This window comes from Dromiciops gliroides, chromosome 3 (assembly GCF_019393635.1).
Source record: "Dromiciops gliroides isolate mDroGli1 chromosome 3, mDroGli1.pri, whole genome shotgun sequence".
In the NCBI taxonomy this organism is placed as follows: Eukaryota; Metazoa; Chordata; class Mammalia; order Microbiotheria; family Microbiotheriidae; genus Dromiciops; species Dromiciops gliroides.
In genome coordinates this window covers 277,628,402-277,647,685 of record NC_057863.1, presented here as the reverse complement: position 1 = coordinate 277,647,685, position 19,284 = coordinate 277,628,402, and the positions used below count along the sequence as shown (strand labels likewise).

General features: G+C 38.2%; 1 protein-coding gene across 6 annotated transcripts; it reads left to right on the top strand.

Moving 5' to 3' along the window:
- Positions 1-657: 657 nt before the first annotated feature.
- Positions 658-18,588, top strand: DDX3X (DEAD-box helicase 3 X-linked). Of its 6 annotated transcripts, none has more exons than XM_043994472.1 (17): positions 658-846; positions 4,239-4,296; positions 5,642-5,689; positions 9,385-9,517; positions 10,473-10,631; positions 10,716-10,815; positions 11,127-11,262; positions 11,846-11,931; positions 12,468-12,566; positions 12,655-12,815; positions 13,426-13,570; positions 13,655-13,844; positions 14,062-14,243; positions 14,330-14,447; positions 14,749-14,902; positions 15,029-15,171; positions 15,312-18,588. In XM_043994472.1, exons 1-17 carry the CDS (start codon positions 802-804, stop codon positions 15,389-15,391), a joined length of 2,037 nt encoding a protein of 678 aa, XP_043850407.1. In that variant the 5' UTR covers positions 658-801; the 3' UTR covers positions 15,392-18,588. The 6 variants fall into 6 exon arrangements, with proteins under 6 accessions (XP_043850407.1, XP_043850408.1, XP_043850410.1 ...); XM_043994473.1 differs by having other exon boundaries at positions 659-846; positions 5,645-5,689; positions 15,026-15,171; XM_043994475.1 differs by having other exon boundaries at positions 659-846; positions 13,655-13,799.
- Positions 18,589-19,284: the final 696 nt, after the last annotated feature.

Sequence of the window (19,284 nt, the reverse complement as noted above, 5' to 3'; positions counted from 1 at the left end):
TTTCCCCTCCCTCGCCCTGCCCCTCTCCCTCACCGCCCCCTTTGGGATTCCATCCACGCCACCATCCCCCGCTTTACAAAATGGCCGCTGCGCCCGGCATCTGCGGTCACGTGACCCTCCACATTCTCCGCTCTCGGCCTTTTTCTGGATAGCTTGGACTTCGGGGAGGCAACACGCAGGCGGGTGGGGGTGGGGTGGGGGCGGGGGAGGGGCAGGTTAGAACGGAGAAATCTCACGAGACCTCCCAAACCCAGAGACAAGGAGCAGAAAGAGGAAGGAGAATTGGGGGGAGGGTAAAAAGAAAGAGAATTTTCGCGAGATCTTGAGTGCTCCGAGTCTGGTAGAAATCGGGGAAGAGGAGTTCTCGCGAGGCCTTGAGGGTTCGAGGACGAGGGGGGGTGGGGGGAGGGGGGAGGGGAAAGGACGTGGGGGGGGGGGGTAGCGACAGAGAAGCTCTCGCGAATTTTGGAGGACTTTGCTCTGCTGAGGCAGTGGGAGAATAGACTGTGACGGATTGTTCCCGCGAGGTTAGGACCGACTGATTGGCGCGGCAGCCAGAGAGGAGAAGCGGTAGTGGTGGCGGTAGGGGGAGGTGTGGGCCGGGTAGGGAGAGGAGGCGACGGGGGACGGGCACGTCTTACGTGCTGACGTACAAGCCGTCGGAGTGGGTATATTAGGGCCGTGGCCGCGCCGGGCGTTCCAGAGCCGCAGTTCCCCGGTGAGAGGTGCTTTGCGGTGAGACATCCCCCCCACACAGTTGATCCGCAGTGGTAACGCCAGAGTCCCCGGTACTCTTCAGGGATGAGTCATGTGGCGGTGGAGAATGCGCTCGGGCTGGATCAGCAGGTAAGACGGCGAGGAGGGAAGGGGGTCGGCCCCGCGCGGATCTCATACTCCCGCCCTCCCCCCACAAGCCTGGCCTGTGGCGCAGTGCTAAACCCTGTTGGTTCTGCGAGTACCCCGGCTCTTGGGTCATGTGCTCCTGGCCGGAGTAAGTCGCCTTCTCGGGGTTGTGGAGGAGGAGAGAGAAGTCGGTGGAAAGGTCAGGGAACAGCGTGTGGAAAGGGACCGGGTAGAGGCGGGCTTTGTGTTGGGCCCGGCTCGCCCGAGGTATTGTCCGTGGTCCGCGCACAATGGCGGCTTTTGTGCGAGCGTGCGCAAGCGAGTCGGGAGGGAGAAGGGAGCGCGCGCCGGGAGCGCGCGCCGAGGGGGGGGTTGGGTGCGCGCGCTCTGGAGGGGGCTCTTTGTCTGAAGTCTTTTGTGCTACTCTCCAAGAGTGTTTTTGCCTTTCGGAGCTGGCTTTTGAATGAACTTTGTAGTGGTTGCTCTTGGCATTTGGCATGGGCTGCTTTATCTCGTGGAAGGCGTGAATGACGAGGGACGGAAGACCCGATACAAGGTGGCGGGGGCGCGCGGGCTGACGGCCTTCGCTCTGGGTAATGGCGGCGGCCTCCTTTGTGTGCTGCTGCGTGGCTGGGCGGCGCTGCGGCCCGCTAGCGGTGTGGGGGGCGGGGGCGAGTGAGCAGCCGCCAGCGCGGGGGATGCGGGGGAGTAGAAAAGCACGAAGGGGGAAATGGGTGCTCTGGGGAGCCCTATTTTTAAGTCATTCTTGTACGTTTAAAGGGTTCGGAACTTGTTTTATCTACCCTTTTGCGGGGAGATCTTTGATTCCACTGTCCCGGTAGGCGAAGCAGCGTTTCCGGAGTGGAAAGTTTTGTGACGCAGATGGGCCGAGGAGGGATTGTGGTGGGGGGAGGGGGAGAGAGGAATAGGCCCGTCCGTGCGCCGTTGCGCCGGGTAGTGGAGATGGAGGTGTGGGGGGAAGGCCGTGGTGTGGGGATGATATCTGAATAGTTAGGGTCAAGAGGCAGCATTTCCCCCTGAACGTGGTTAGCCCTACGTGATGCTTCTAGTATTGTGAGCTTTCATTTTGGTCGTCGGGCCTGGAAAAATTCTGAAATGGGGATTTGGATGGAATAGAATTTTGTGATCAAGTAGGGTATTATAACAATAGTTTAAATACATCTGAGAAGTCCCAATAGTCTTTGTGTGTGAGAATTAGGTGAAAGGATAGGGGGTGGAGAGGATGGATTATAGCAGTGGCACTAAGGCTTTTGAGAGAAGTCCATTGTTTGGTTTTGTCTAGACGAAATCAGGTTCTGGATCAATTTTGCAGATCTATCATAGTGATTAAGGTTTCTGTCTTAAATGAGCTGCTAGGAGACGTTCGTGGAATGTATTAGGTTATTTTCATTCTGTTTGATTTTTAATAAAATAAGTAAATGTTGTATATAGTCTTATTAGGTGTTTGCCAGCAAAGCGTACTTGTCCAAAATTAGCCTTATGCAACAGCCAAGTAAAACTGGTTGGCAACAGTGATCTGGAATTTGAGGATTGGTGATTTGTAATTTGGGGGATTTTGAGGGATCTGTTTCATAATGGTGCCATCGTTTGTATACTAACTGGCGTCCAAAAATAGTGACTTAGTTTCACTATTAATTAGTGCACTGGTTTGAGGGCACTGTCTAGAATTTTAGAAATGAATTAGAACCCTCCTTGAATTCATATTTGATTTGACCTTGACCATTGTAAAACTTCCTATAAACATTAAAATTTAAGCAGTAGTGGGTATGTTTATGTTTCTTAATTAGGTTTTCTGAATGAAGCACATAGAAACTTAATAAATAATAGGAATTGAAGGGAGTGTTTTAAAAATTGCCGTAATTATAGAATGTAAAGTTTAAAGAGCTTTCTTTCATGGTTAGAGATTGGTTTTTATATCTGCCAAGCATGTTGGATATTGGTTGGGGTGGGGGTCTTGATGTAATTTTTTGAAAAACTGGACAATAAGATGGATTACATCTTGGGAGTAAATACTACAAGGGCATACATCCGTCTTAATCTGCAAAGGAGGAATGGTATCTCATGCTTCCTACTTTTAAAATGATGAACTTTCATAGGTGGTGAATGTAGCAGGTTTTTATTTTATATTTATATATATATATAATACACATCCCATTTTATTTATTAATGTGTCATGTGGGTTTATATCCAGTGACTTAAACTTTTAAAGGGTGGCATTCATGCTTAGCTTACAAAGATTGCTTTTTAGCTAAAATATGCTTTTAACTTGTGTTAGTCATTTGTTTACTATAGGGATGATTACAGTTAATTACCACCAAATTCCATTTTTTTTAGGGTAAAAGGTACTTTTTTTAAAACGTAGGATTTTGAAGTTGGATCAGAGTTTTGGTGTCAGTGGGAATAAATAAAAATGAGTATGAATGGTTAAATAGAAAATGAGCCCTTTAAAGGAATGATTGAGATTAAAGAAAGGTGTGAGAGCTAAAGAACTTGACATTGAAGTGTAAAAAGAAAGTATGATTACTCTATTTGGAGCCTTAAATACTAACATATCTCCCCAAGGAGAACAATTTTACATAAAAGATCATATAGATACAGAACTGGAAGGGACTTGAATCCCTGAGAAGTTGGACCTAGTCCAACATTATACAGATGAGGAAACTGAGGCCCAGGGAAGTTGTAGGATTTTTTGAATCTCAAGTACTGGCTTAATCCTTAAACAGATGACTATTGCTAATCATATACTTTGGTTGTCCTAAATATATAGGTCCATTCCTTAAAATGAGGTACAAATATAAGTTACATCTATGCATTGAAAAAAATCTGTAAGTTGCAATGCACTCTTTTGTAAAATCCAGATTTGGGTGCAAGGTATAATTGGGGCCAATGTGGTAAGATCTCCAAGAATATTTTTTATAAAAATAACTTAGCAAAATGAAGCATTAGATTAACATTTTCACACATAAGATTTCATAATTTGAGGTTTGTGGCTATTTGAAGTTCCCATAAAAAAGTGAACTTATTATAGGTCTTCCTAATTAACAAATTCTAAGTCCAGTGTTTACTTAGTAGTATGACTTACAAAAACAGTAGCCAAGAGGATAATATTCTCATATATGTCTCCCACAAGCCCTAAGGTTGAGTGAGTAGGAACTGTGATACAGACATTTTTAGGTTAGGAAACAGGTTCCAGAATATTAAGTAACTCACTTGGGGTCATAGGTCAAGTTAGTGGCAGGTCCAAAGCTAGAAATGTTACTAGCTGACCCCTTACCCTTTGGCTTATTAAAGCCATAAATGATTTTTCTTTTCCTGAGCTATTTAATGTGTACTGACAGTATAGATCTTTTATTTTTCCTTCTCTTTTTTCCTAGTTTGCTGGCCTAGACCTGAATTCTTCAGATAATCAGAGTGGAGGAGGTACAGCGAGCAGTAAGTATAAAATTTTAGGTGATTTTCTTGGGATTCTAACTTGTTTATAACAAGCTTTTTTCCTTATGTCTTAACCATGTCAAGAGTGCCAGGAAACTCTTTAAGACTATCATTAATTTTCAAAGACTATTGGATTTGATTTTATTTGGCTAAATTTTTAATTGTGGAAAAGATAGGCAAAGACATGTATACACCTTTTGACATGGATTTACTTTCTAAGTAGGGTTGGTTGGCTAATGGTCCAAATTGGCAAGTGTCAAAAACAGGAACAAACATTTAACCCAGTAACCCAAGAACCAAAAGAAATACTCTACTAGGTGGGTGAGAATCAAGATTCTCTGTTGTGGTGTTTTGGTGACTAATTTAGAAGTTTTATAAGATGGGGGAGGGATTTGCTATATGGATGTGAGTTTGTAATGGAATGTTAATTTGCTTTTTAACAGAATACTAGCCAAATGTATTTATTACATTGTTAATCTTTGTCATTAAAAACTGCTATGGTAAAGTCACTTTTACTACCCCAATATCTAGAAGTTTAATAATTCTGCTTTTCCTTTTTAAATTCATTACTTAAAAGTGAGTGAATGAGATAGCCACAGAGGAGGAAAAGGAGTAAGGAATCTTAATTTTATAATCTTAGAAAGCCAGAGATGTGAAGTATAGGGCAACTTTTAATTCTACCTTGGATAAAGTAATTTATGTAGAAATACATTCCAATAGATTGTAAACTCCATGAAGACTGGAGGGGAAGGGGTGGGGGTAGGGTGTTTATCTCTGTGAATGGTACTTTGCACTTAATTTAATAAAAATTCTCTAGAGTAGGAAAGTAATAGTGACTCTCACTGCTCCTGACTGGATTAGGTGTATTTCAAGTTATTCAAGCAGTGAGTGGTGAGTTCCTTGTTTCTTTTGAATTTGATATCCTGTTATTATTTTTATTACATTTTTATTATTTAACATTTTAAATTTATTCAAGAACTGTTTCTACTTGGCCAGAGATCTTCAACCAAGTTGAGAATTTCAGTAGTTAATCTAATGAATTGCCAAATATCATTCCTAGGTTTTTGATGTTTTTGGCAAATGGATTATCCACCCAAACCCCCATCCCCAATCGTCTTAGAAGTTTGTTTTTGTGAAATACGAATAATTTTTTCTTAATGGTTAGTATATTAGAACAATAAAACTTCAGTGAGGTGAACATGTTCTGTTCACTAAGACTGATGTTTTTTCAAGTTAGTTGAGTTAAACAGGGATATCTTAGACAAGCCCTCTCCCTCACCTTGGTCACACTGTAAAAGAGCTTTTGTTTTAAAAATTTTGTAAAGATAAAATTGTTTTTTCTTAGAAGGACGTTACATTCCTCCTCATTTAAGGAACAGAGAAGCTTCTAAGGGTAAGACATTTTTCTAATGTATCTCATCTCTAACAACGTACACTTTTGTCCCCTTTTAGAGTTTTAGAAACTTCATGAATTGGGGTGTGGGGGGGTGAATAAGAACCCTTAAGTGAGTGCTAGGAGGTATAATGTTAAAAGGAATATTTAATTTGAATACATTTGCAATGTTTAAAAGCTGTTTCTTGCTTGATGATTGGAAGTTTGAGCTGTATACATTATGATGGAAATAAGTTTTTTGCTTTTTTTGGATTGTAATCCCTGTGCATGCTAAACTATGATCTAAACCTTCAAGGTTTTAGGACCATTTTTCAGTATCATTGCACAGTATTAAAACACATCCATTTCTGATTTAAATTGAAATCCTTAATACTTTTGAGGCAAAAAGTTTATTTCACATGTTTTTTAATGGCACAATCTCATTCTGAGAACTGCATAGTAATTGGGTTGGCATGGTTATCATCTTAGAGCTGTCAGAACAGCATTTTTATAGAATAATATACTAATATGAAAGCTAGTAGCAAATTTAGTAGCATTATCCATTTTCTTCATGTTATTTATTAGCTTTGATTAAAATATTTGAAAATTGTTTAAGAAAACAAAATTCTTATTCTCTGCAAACCAACTCCTTAGTGTGGAGTTTATTATTATAGAACTGGGGTGATTGCTTTACATAAGATGAAATTAAGAAGTGAAGTAATTTGTTCGAGGCCACATGGCTAACTTTTAGGAGTGAAAGAAGGAAAGGGAATTCTGATATCTCAGACATAAAGTGTTACTGAATCACCAGATAAATTCAAACTTCTTATCCATGGACTTTTTTGCATTTTTAACTATTTTGGTTTTAGATCACCTGCATTTCTTTTCTCCCTACTCTAGTCCATCATTTCATTTGTAAACAAAGTAGATAAGGGTTGTGGTGGTGGTGAAAGTTCAGCTAAACAAGTCAAATAGCATTTTACCTATTGCTGAATTTAAGTACCTGATAATTAATTCCCATCTGGATAGTTATTTGTTTTGCAAAATTATAAAATGGTTTCTGACCACTTCAAAGTCAGGAAAAAGGGAAGGTTGAGTGGTATTTTTATTAAAAGTATATGTGGTTCAATCTTTTAAGATATGATTACCAATAAGGAGGTATATCTCAGGATAGAGTGCCTTGGCCTAGAGGCAAGAAGAGTCCTCTTGAATTCAAGTCTGGCCTCAGACACTTATTAGCTGTGTGGCCCTGGGCAAGTCACTTAACTGTTTGCCTCTGTTTACCCATCTGTAAAATAACCTGGAGAAGAAAAATGGCAAACCGTTCCCTCCCAATGTCTTGCCAAAAAAAACCCAAGTGGGGTCATAGTACTAAAATTGAACTATAGGACTTAGAATTGATGGATACATCATTATCTAGGTGAGCGCTCCCACTCCCATTTCCCCAATTTTTGTTTTTAAACTTTTGGGGGTGGGGGCAAGGCAATGAGGGTTAAGTGACTTGCCCAGGGTCACACAGCTAGTAAGTGTCAAGTGCCTGAGGCCAGATTTGACTTCTGGTCTTCCTGAATCCAGGGCCAGTGCTTTATTCACTGTGCCACCTAGCTACCCCTCCTCTAATTTTTTAACTGAAGAAACTAGTAGGGCTTGTCACAAAGTTAAGTATCAGAGCAAGATTTTAAATTCAGGTTCCAAAGGAATATTGGGTCATCTTAATTGTATCTATAATACAGTATCCCCAACAAATAGTCAATCACCTTAATTACTTGATGGTATTTAGTTATTACTTGAAGGGCATAAAAATATGACAGGGCCAAGTTATGTATCTGTCTTAAAGATAGAGCAGTTTTAAGCTATTAAAGGATAATGTGTGTGTGTGTAGTAGCACTGTCTCAAATTAAGGATACCTCCAAATTATATTTAACTGAAAGATCTGTTTTATTCTTCATGAACTAATACTTTATGGATTGTTGACTAAATCCTAGAGGGCTTGTTTTCAGGATCCCAGCAATTTTCGAAAGTAGTAATCAGGGACAAATTGGCCATTATTTGGTATGTTTAAATAGCTTTCCACAGATAATTTGACATCAACTTAGTCTTGAAATCCTATATTAATAGATTGACCTCTGGAAACTACTTTTGGAAATTGGTAATGTTATAAACTTCATGAAATACTATAGGCCCTTTACTACCTAATTTTATGTTTAATATTAGTTACACAAATGGTTAAGAGAGTTGGTTTTTCATTATAAATTTTTAGTGTAGCTTTCCTGCCTGGTGGTTAAATGTTATACAGTTATATTAGGTTGTGCATAAAAGTAACAATGTTGATGCCTTGTAAACTTCTATAGATTGATCTTGCAGTGTTAAACAGGGAAATTAATTGCTCAGCTTCTTCAGAACTACAAATTTGGTCATTTTGTCAGCCAATTGCTTATGGGTATTTTTGTTAAAAACTTAATCACTTGAATGAAGTGGTGTAGAGCAACATTTAGAACCCTAAAAGAAAGAGAATATTCTTTGTTTTAGTGAGGAGGAAAAAAACCAATGTGCCTTGAATATGATGGCAAAGTGGTATGATAGAGAAACCCTGAATTTGGGGTTAGAAACTGAATTTGAATCTAGAATATTTACCTGTGTGACTGAGTCACCTCTCTGGCCTTTAGTTGGCCTTTTCATCTGTAAAGTTACAGGGTAGGGCTACATCTCCTGTGAACAACTTCAAGTCTTAATATACAAAAGTATAGTATACCATTAGTTAATAATTCTGTTTCAAAATGAGGGGAAGAATCACTAGACACCTGTTCTCCAGTGTGTGTCCTGTCCTGTCCCATCCCTCCTCACCCCCCAGTAAATACTGAATTATATAATTTTGTTGTCAGCATACTGTCTTAGACACTCCTTCTTTGGGGAAGGGTTCAGATTAAGTAATACAGTAATTGGAATGGTCTTTTCATATATAACCTTTTTTTTCTTTCTTTCTTTCTTTCTTTCTTTCTTTCTTTCTTTCTTTCTTTTTTTTTTTTTGATGAGGCAGTTGGGGTTAAGTGACTTGCCCAGGATCACCCAGCTAGTAAGTGTTAAGTGTCTGAGGCCGGATTTGAACTCAGGTCTTCCTGACTCCAGGGCCAGTGCTCTATGTACTGAGCCACCTAGCTGTCCCCACACATAACCTTTTTATGGTGGAGAATAACTCTTTAGTTATGATGTGATTCCAGTTCTTAATGATGCACCCCTTGTCTTATAACGGGAGAATATTTTGTTTGTTGTGCATTCTTATCCTTTTTATCCTTTTAAAGCATTACAAGCGAGGTGGCTCAGTGGAAAAAGCACTAGCCTTAGATTCAGGAAGACCTGAGTTCAAATCCAGCCTCAGACACTTGACACTAGCGATGTGACCTTGGGCAAGTCACTTAACCCTCATTCCAAAAAAATTAAAATTAAAAATAAAAAATTTAAAGCATTACAAAATAAGACAATTAAAATGTCTCATCTAACCTATCTATAGATTACTGGGTTCCAAATGTTATATTCTGGACTCTCATGGAGGTTTGGTGTGTAAACCAAGTCTCTTGCCAGTTGTGTCCTGGTTCAGGGCTGAAACCTCTTATAATCATATGCAAACAGACTATATTGCCCTGTTTAAGTTTCTTAAGTCCTAATGTTAGGTCCTAGCAGTTAAAGGAAGAAAGTCAATCTTGTTCCCTTTTTGGTAGGATTCTACGATAAAGATAGTTCGGGGTGGAATTCTGGTAAAGATAAGGATGCATATAGCAGTTTTGGTTCCCGTAGCGATACCAGAGGGAAGTCCAGTTTCTTCAGTGATCGTGGAAGTGGACCAAGAGGAAGGTGTGTCATTTGTTCTATTCTGACTATTCTCTTACATGATTATATACATAGCTCTCTTGATAGGAAGCTGGTGTTAGAAAAATCCACATGCTTATTCTTTATTGATTTGTAAATGGCTTTTAAAAAAATTAAATCTATTTCCTATATATGGAACATTTTTTTCATATATATGTATCGAAATCGGTTTTTTAAAAGTCATGAGAGATCTTAGACTTCTATAAAAATGAGACCTGCATCATTCTTAATCTTTGATATTTACATATTTAAAATGTAGGCTAACATAGTCAATAGCCTAACTTGTTTGAGGTTTTTGCGGGTTCTTTTCCATAAATTTTAAACACCTTGTATTTTTGATTACACGAGTGTGGTGAACTGACTTTATAGCTGTGGTTAGTCCTGTATCCTGATTTTTCGCAAACATGGTATACCAGGCCTAAAACTAAACACATCTTAATTCAGGTAAGGACTATTTTCTACCTTTTGTCCCAAGTCTCCTACTGAGGAATTCTTTCCTATAAAGATTATAATGTAACTGGGGAATGCAGTACTTTGAGGTTGGTGGTCTTCCCCAAATAACATTTTTCATGAATAACTTAGGTAAAATGTAGGAGTAAGCTTTGTCCGAATAATTAAAAGCTTGTAAAATGTTTATCTGACTCCTAAATGATCGATTGGCCTGTTTTTCATAAGTCTAGAGACATAATGGCATGCTTGGAGAGAGAAAAAAGATGACAAAGTACATTTGGCTAATTTGGAGAAATGTTTGGTAGGTGAGATACCAGAATGTTGAGTCCATTTTAATTCTACCTCTGACATAGTCTGGTTTGTATCTTTTGAAGCACTCCCTTGGTATTGCATAATAAATTGGATAAGCAGCATGGGGGTATCTTAAAGTTGAGGGTCATTTTCCCTTCTAAATGGGTGGTATATGTGATAGTTGTTTTCTACTGTTTAGATTTGATGATCGTGGAAGAAGTGACTATGATGGCATTGGCAGTCGTGGTGACAGAGGTGGCTTTGGCAAATTTGAACGGAGTGGGAATAGCCGATGGTCTGATAAATCAGATGAGGATGACTGGTCAAAACCACTTCCACCAAGTGATCGCTTGGAGCAGTAAGTGATTTCCAAAATAATTATTCAGTATATATCTTCAGCTGTATATCATATAGTAACTACAGTTGAACTTTCTGGCTTCAGGGAACTCTTCTCTGGAGGAAACACTGGAATTAACTTTGAAAAATATGATGACATTCCTGTTGAGGCAACAGGCAACAACTGTCCCCCACACATTGAAAGTGTAAGTCTTTGACATTTAAAAACAAAGTAGCCATATATAAGGTGTTCTCCCTGCCCTTCCCCCAGTGTTCTGTATTTTCATCTAAAGGGCTCCTTTTTAGATACCAGAACTTCTGGAGTTATAGCAGGATACCGTTTACCCTGGGAGGAGGGGAGGTGCTAAGATTATGAAGTTTCTTAAATTTCCTTTTGATATAGTTCTCAGTGGAACTTGAAGCATCTGTAATTGAGATTAATTGACTTATCTTTGGGAGTATGCTTAACTGTATTGAAAATAATCTTCATTCTAGTTAACACCTTTTATCTTCACAGTTTAGTGATGTTGAGATGGGAGAAATTATCATGGGAAATATTGAACTCACTCGTTACACTCGTCCTACTCCAGTGCAGAAACATGCTATTCCTATTATCAAAGAAAAGAGAGACTTGATGGCTTGTGCCCAAACAGGTAGTTATTCAACCAATATAGATATTATGAAAAATAGAGATTGGTTAAAGAGTTGTATGTATATACATGACTGTACTTAGAAATTTTTTTTATATTTGTTGGCAGAAGAAATACTCTATTCTTATAGTACTTCCCCTCAAAACACCTAATCTAAACTTTTTCTCCCCCAAATCTTGACTTAAATCACAGTTGGTCTTTTGCCTATAATCTAGCTATTGCCACTAGCTAATTACCTCAGTGCTAATTCTAAATACAACTTAGTAAATAACTAGTTGGACAAAGGGGAATAAAAAGCTACTTAATTATCATAATGTATACTAGGCCATTTTATGATTAGAATAGGAAAGTAACAGTTGTGTGATTTCTTACCTTTTGTGATATTTTTGAAAATTAGTGATCAAAGTAGACCATTCTATAAATACTGGAATTTAAATTTAATTTTCTATGAGTTGTTAAATAGCCTTACAATCCTGGCTAAAAGTAGCATTGTGTTTTGTTTTTCAAGTCAGTGAACATAATTGCACATCTTCATCTTTAAAGTTGGGTTGTTTTTGGATAATTTGTCTTTTGTTTTCTTTAATAGGATCAGGAAAAACTGCTGCATTTCTTCTGCCAATTTTGAGTCAGATTTATACAGATGGCCCAGGCGAAGCATTGAGGGCTATGAAGGTTGGTTTTCTAGTTCACATGTGCTAAAATTTTACATTCACCCTAGTGATAAATGGCTGATCACAAGTGTCAAAGCTTTTGTTTGTTTTATTTTTAGTGAGGCAATTGGGGTTAAGTGACTTGCCCAGGGTCACACAGCTAGTAAGTGTTAAGTGTCTGAGGCCGGATTTGAACTCAGGTACTTCTGACTCTAGGGCCGGTGCTCTATCCACTGCGCCACCTAGCTGCCCCTAGTGTCAAAGCTTTTAAAACAAAATTGAGGTACAATATTGTGGTCTATTTTGGTTCATGCTCGAGTCATTTTGTGCTTTTTTTTTTTGAAAGGCAGCTTTCAAGTGTGCCTCATTTAAAAAGTGAATCAGATTTTAATTTTTAAAATAGTCCATGAGACCACTAATTTTAAACTTTTTAAGTTCAGGGACTACAGGGAAAAGCCCCTTTCCTTTAGATTGAAAACATTCCTGTTTGGGTTTATTTAAATCTGGGCTGATATTACAAGAATGCTTTAAAACTATTGGGAATGATTCATTTTGTAGGAAAATGGAAGGTATGGGCGTCGCAAACAATACCCAATCTCCCTGGTTTTAGCACCAACAAGAGAATTGGCAGTACAGATCTATGAGGAAGCCAGAAAGGTAATCTTTAAAATTATGGTGATTTAGTCTTACCACTAAAAATTTCCATGACTGCTTTGAAATATACAATAATATTTTTTTTGAACAGTTTTCATATCGATCCAGAGTTCGTCCATGTGTAGTCTATGGTGGTGCCGATATTGGTCAGCAGATTCGAGACTTAGAACGTGGATGCCACTTGCTTGTGGCAACTCCAGGACGTCTAGTAGATATGATGGAAAGAGGAAAGATTGGCTTAGATTTTTGCAAGTATGTTAATAATTGTCTTAGCTGTTTTGCCTGTGCTAGATTATATAATCTGTTACATGAACAATATTATCTTTAAAGTTCCTGTTAAAATTTTTAGAGAGCCACCTACATTTTGAGAATTGTGGTTCCAAAAATCATTCTTTTTTTTAAGCATTTAAAAATTGTATATCAGTATCCGCTAAACTTTTATACCCTTAATAGTGGAAGGTTAGCATATTTACAAAACTAGAAATTGGCAGTGACACTTATTTTTGCAGAATTGTGCTTATAGTCAAATGTTACAAGTTTGTCCATTGGCTTTTTTTTTTTTAAGTGAGGCAATTGGGGTTAAGTGACTTGCCCAGGGTCACACAGCTAGTAAGTGTCAAGTGTCTGAGGCCGGATTTGAACTCAGGTACTCCTGACTCCAGGGCCGGTGCTCTATCCACTGCGCCACCTAGCTGCCCCCTGCCCCCATTGGCTTTTAAGAAGCCATTTACTTTTTAAAATGATAGCCTTTAAGACTTAAGATGTATTACAAAAGTTGAGTTCTCTGGTAATGATTTTTGCCTGGTCAAATTTATAGTTTAATCTTAAGTATGAACTACATTAACAATTTTTCTGCCATCAGGTATCTAGTGTTGGATGAAGCTGATCGTATGCTGGATATGGGGTTTGAACCTCAGATTCGTCGCATAGTTGAGCAAGATACTATGCCACAAAAGGGAGTTCGCCACACTATGATGTTTAGTGCTACTTTCCCCAAGGAAATACAGGTACAGTTTAAGTTTTTTTAATGTCAATATATTTAGATGACATTATTTACTTCAGGAAATACTAAGTTTGTTTTCTTCCTATAGATGCTTGCTCGTGACTTCTTGGATGAATATATCTTTCTGGCTGTAGGCAGAGTTGGCTCTACTTCTGAGAACATCACACAGAAAGTAGTGTGGGTGGAAGAATCAGACAAACGGTCATTTCTGCTTGACCTCCTAAATGCCACAGGTAAAGAAAATTACGACGAATTTCAGCACAGCTCTGGTGGCTCAGGTAATGAGAATCTGTGTTAGTTGGAGGAAAAGCTTTTAGTCTTTACCTCCTTGTTCATAACATGCTATTGAAACATTCTGTTTGAATTACTTCAATTTGCATGCCTTTAAGTGCAACTAAAATTCAACTGGTATAAAACTTTCACCACTTGGTGGTGCTCAGTGTTTATAAATTATCCTAGTGTTGAAGCATTCTTTTCCATCCTTTCCAAATTCAGGCAAAGATTCACTGACCTTAGTGTTTGTGGAGACCAAAAAGGGGGCAGATTCCTTAGAAGATTTCTTATACCATGAAGGATATGCTTGTACCAGTATCCATGGAGACCGATCTCAGAGAGATCGAGAAGAAGCACTTCACCAGTTCCGCTCAGGAAAAAGCCCGATTTTAGTAGCTACAGCAGTAAGCATACTAATTTTGTTTATAATCTCAATATGTATGGTGTTTTTTTTTTTAATCAACCAGACCTAAACAGAATTGTTTTTCAGGTAGCAGCAAGAGGACTGGATATTTCAAATGTGAAACATGTCATAAACTTTGATTTGCCGAGTGATATTGAAGAGTATGTACATCGAATTGGTCGTACAGGTCGTGTTGGGAACCTTGGTAAGGTTTTTAACTGGTGAGAAACTTAAACTGTATGTTGCATTGTGATCTTTTGCAGAGCACTTAATGGGGCTTTAAAACTTAAGCTGTAATTCCCATAGAGTGGTGAAATTTCATCTTTGTGTATGTGCTCTAATTAAATAGTTGTTTGTGTAGTTCAAATACAGGGAGAAAAGACATTTGATTGGATTGGACTATCCGTTTTTAAGCCAGTTGCCAGCAGTAATAATATAATAGAAAGATAGAAAATTATAATGCATTGTAGAAAAAACATGGGGTAATTCCTTTGACCTGTTTTTAGGTCTTGCCACTTCATTCTTCAATGAGAGGAACATCAACATTACCAAGGATTTGCTGGATCTTCTTGTTGAAGCTAAACAAGAAGTGCCTTCATGGCTAGAAAGTATGGCTTATGAACATCACTATAAGGGTAGCAGTCGTGGACGTTCTAAGAGGTACTAAAATTAATTTCGTTCTCAATCCAGTCTGGTAAATCTGTTTTTTTTTTTTTTTAATGAAATGATGGTATAATGTGTTTTTGTGCTTTTCTTCCCCCCCCCCCCCCCTCCTCCTCACAGTAGTAGATTCAGTGGAGGTTTTGGTGCCAGAGACTATCGACAAAGTAGTGGTGCCAGCAGTTCTAGCTTTAGTAGTAGTCGAGCAAGCAGCAGCCGCAGTGGTGGTGGAGGTGGCGGTCACGGCAGCAGCAGAGGATTTGGTGGAGGTAAGTTCATTAAAATTTAATGAATTTTTTTCCCCCCTTAAAGTAGTCATTGAAAAAATGTTGGGCTGTTTAACTTTAGCATAAAATGACTTTAAGGAAGAATGTGGTATCTAATATGTGTGCTTTTTTGTTTGTTTAAGGTGGCTATGGAGGCTTCTACAACAGTGATGGATATGGAGGAAATTATAACTCCCAGGGGGTTGACTGGTGGGGTAATTGAATCTGCTCACAGCAGGTCACCCTACCAAACAAGCTAATATGGAAACCACATGTAACTTAGCCAGACTATACCTTGTGTAGCTTCAAGAACTCGCAGTACATTACCAGCTGTGATTCTCCACTGAAATTTTTTTTTTAAGGGAGCTCAAGGTCACAAGAAGAAATGAAAGGAACAATCAGCAGCCCTATTCAGAAGGTGGTTTGAAGACTTCATTGCTGTAGTTTGGATTAACTCCCCTCCCACCCACCCCTACCCCAAACTGCATTTATAATTTTGTGACTGAGGATCATTTGTTTGTTAATGTACTGTGCCTTTAACTTTAGACAACTTTTATTTTGATGTCCTGTTGGCTCAGTAATGCTCAAGATATCAATTGTTTTGACAAAATAAATTTACTGAACTTGGGCTAAAATCAAACCTTGGCACACAGGTGTGATACAACTTAAACAGGAATCATCGATTCATCCATAAATATTACAAGGAAAAACTTATGCGGTAGCCTGCATTAGGGCTTTTGATACTTGCAGATTTGGAAAAAACAAAACCAAAAACCAAAAACAAACATCTTGAAGCATATCAATGGAATTAGTTTCTAATGTGGCAAACTGTACTAAGTTAAAGTTCTGATTTGCTCACTCTATCCTGGATAGGTACTTAGAACCTGATAGTCTTTAATAAGCCATTCCAGTCATGATGAGGTGATGTATGAATACATGCATACATTCAAAGCACTGTTTTCGAAGTTAATGCAAGTAAATACAGCAATTCCTCTTTCAATGTTTAGGCAGATCATTAATGTGAGCTAGCCAAACGTGGGCAGAATATTACAGGGAAAGTTTAAAGGTCTGATAACTTGAAATAGTTTTTAGGAGAATTCATCTATTTAGACTTTTTAAATGCCTGCCATAAATGAAAATTGAAATGGTAGAATGGCTGACCACAGCAGTGATCGGTCCTCTTTAAGGGCCTGGCTGATTTTGGTCTAATAACGCATGCTAGTGTTGATGTTTTTTGGTCAAGAGGGTATGAACAGGAAGAATTATGCAGCAGGCTTTATTTTAATGCAGATTCACATTACTCTGTTCAAGCTGCGTTGAGATGTTAAACTGGCTTACTGTAGACTTTGTAAAAATGGCTCCAGAAGAGTAACAAACTGAAATCTTTTGAGATCACAGAGGTTGGAAATATGTACATAACTGCACAAGGTGTCAATTCTGCTATCAGTGCAGTTTTAGTCAGTTTTAGTTGCATAGGTTTCCATTGTATTTATAGTCTGTTTATGCTAAATCTGGCCAAAGATGAGTATTGTCCACCACTAAAAATGCCTCTGCCACTTGGAATTTCTGTGCTAACTTTGTGGCCAGAGTGCCGTGATCAAAACTCTCAATCTTTTTTCAGTGGCATAGGAAGACGGCAAAAATCTCCTAAAGTGCAATAGATTTTCAAGTGTATTGTGCCTTGTTCTAAAACTTTTATTAAGTAGGTGCACTTGACAGTATTGAGGTCATTTGTTATGGTGCTATTTCAATTAGTCTAGGTTTAGGCCCTTGTACATTTTGCCCATAACTTTTTACAAAATACTTCTTTTATTGCACATTCAGAGAATTTTATATATATGTCTTGTGTGCGTGTCCTTAAACTTCCAATCTTATTTTGTCTCTTGGAGATTGTTGAACGCAGCTTGTCTAAGAAGGGGAAGGGACTAGATTCTAAAATTTATTTGGGACCATGGGAATGATAGTTGGGAAGAAAACTATTTGCACACGACAGATTTCTAGATACTTTTTGCTGCTAGTTTTGTGTAATATTTATTGAACATTTTGACAAATATTTATTTTTGTAAGCCTAAAAGTGATTCTTTGAAAGTTTAAAGAAACTTGACCAAAAGACAGTACAAAAACACTGGCACTTGAATGTTGAATGTCACCGTATGCGTGAAATTATATATTTCGGGGTAGTGTGAGCTTTTAATGTTAAGTCATATTAAACTCTTAAGTCAAATTAAGCAGACCCGGCATTGGCAGTGTAGCCATAACTTTCTGATGTTAGTAAAACAAAATTGGCAACTTGAAATTAAAACATGCCAAGGTTTTGATACACTTGTCTTAAGATATTAATGAAACACTTCTAAACACTGATGTGAAGTGTCCAGATTCTCAGATGTTTGTTGCGTGAGTTTTGTTTAGTTGTGTGTTTTTTTTTTTTTCTCCGTGAATGTCTGGCACATTGCAATCCTCAAACATGTGGTTATCTTTGTTGTATTGGCATAATCAGTGACTTGTACATTCAGCGATAACATTTTAGCAAGTTTTATCAGCCAGCAATATTTTCAGTTCATAAATAAGGATTCAAAAAATCATATGCAAGAATGGATTTAAACTTGCTGAATGTAAAGATTGAACTTCAAGTCACTGTAGGTTTAGTAATTGCTTATTGTATTAGTTTAGATGCTAGCACTGCATGTGCTGTGCATATTCTGATTTTATTAAAATAAAAAGTTGAACTGCAGAGTCTACTTTTCTTTGTTGCTCTCACTTGCAGCCCAATATTAGGTGAAATAAATATAGATTGCTTTGTAAAAAATTCCGATGTTATTTTCAACCTCATGAGTGAAATGGGAGACTTTAAGTTTTTATCCTAACATCCAGTTACAGTTATAAGTTGTTTAATAGAAATACACTAACAACTTTTTAGTGGTTCAAGTCAGTAACCATTTGCATAACAGGCTCAATTGGAGTTTAAAAGTCTACATTTGCCATCAACTAGCTGTGACCTTTGTACAAGTTCATGACCTCTCCTTGTGGATAGTGAGTGGGATATACCAGATAATTTTTTAAGATTCTATCCAACTTTGCTAAGAAATTTGACAGATTAACCAAGGCACTGGTGGCAAAGGGACATAGTTCATTGTTGGAGATACAAGGGGGTAGGATTCAGTCTAGGTCCTGTTGAACTTTGTGTAAACATAGCTAAGGGAAATTGTCTACAGTATATACTCCAGTTTGTTAGCTTTAAGAGCCCAATTAAACTCAGTTCTAGAAACAAATTTATTAAGCACCAATTCTATGTAGGGTACTTTGATAGTAGATGTTGGGGATATGAAAAACTATTCCTGCCATCAAGGAATTGATAATTCTGAGGAGTTAAAAGTAAGGTACACAAGCAAGTAAAAAGCAGTTTCGAGAAGTACCAATAAACTGAAATCTCAAAATAATAGGAAAGGGGAATGGAATCTAACATTAGCTAGATCTCAGGCTCAGAAGGCAGTCATCATCTCAACTATTTGCTGAGTGAGTGGAACAGTAGATACGGAAGACCTGACATGAATGTAGTCCAGTGCTGATAAATATAATTACTTGATCTGATTTGTTTGGCAGAATTTAGGTTTAGACTACACCACAATAAGCTCCAAGTGGATGTGTGACCCTAAACAATGAGAATGGAAGGAGTTGCTTTTGATATGTGGCTATGGGAAAACCCTCAACTAAATGGATATATGGGGTGTTTTTTAATATCGGTTATTATGTAAAATGAGCTTTTGTACAAAATGAAATTCGAATCCAAAGACTGTCAAGATGGGGAAATCCCAATAGACAAATGGTCAAAAGATGACTGAATAGACCTTTCAGAGGGATTGATTTGATCCCAAAAGTACCAGATTGCAAAAAAACCAAGTGCATTCTAGATCACTAATAAAAAATTCAAATTAGCAACTGAAGCTTCATTTCAAGGACCAAATTGGCAAAAGTGAATAAATGCTGGAAATGCTTGCAGGGTTGCAGGAAGACAGGCACATTAACACTGTTGGAACTGTGGGCTGGCCTAAAACCATTCTGAAAAAAATTTGGAATTCTTTGTCAAGTCACTGAACTGCATTCTGGCCATTTTCCTCC

Bases quoted from the DNA above. Each gene is read 5' to 3' on its own strand.
- DDX3X (XM_043994471.1), top strand. From the start codon at position 802: ATGAGTCATGTGGCGGTGGAGAATGCGCTCGGGCTGGATCAGCAG. The intron at 9,518-10,472 runs GTGTGTCATTTG...TCTACTGTTTAG, and splicing joins GGAAGTGGACCAAGAGGAAG to ATTTGATGATCGTGGAAGAA. The intron at 11,932-12,467 runs GTTGGTTTTCTA...TTCATTTTGTAG, and splicing joins AAGCATTGAGGGCTATGAAG to GAAAATGGAAGGTATGGGCG.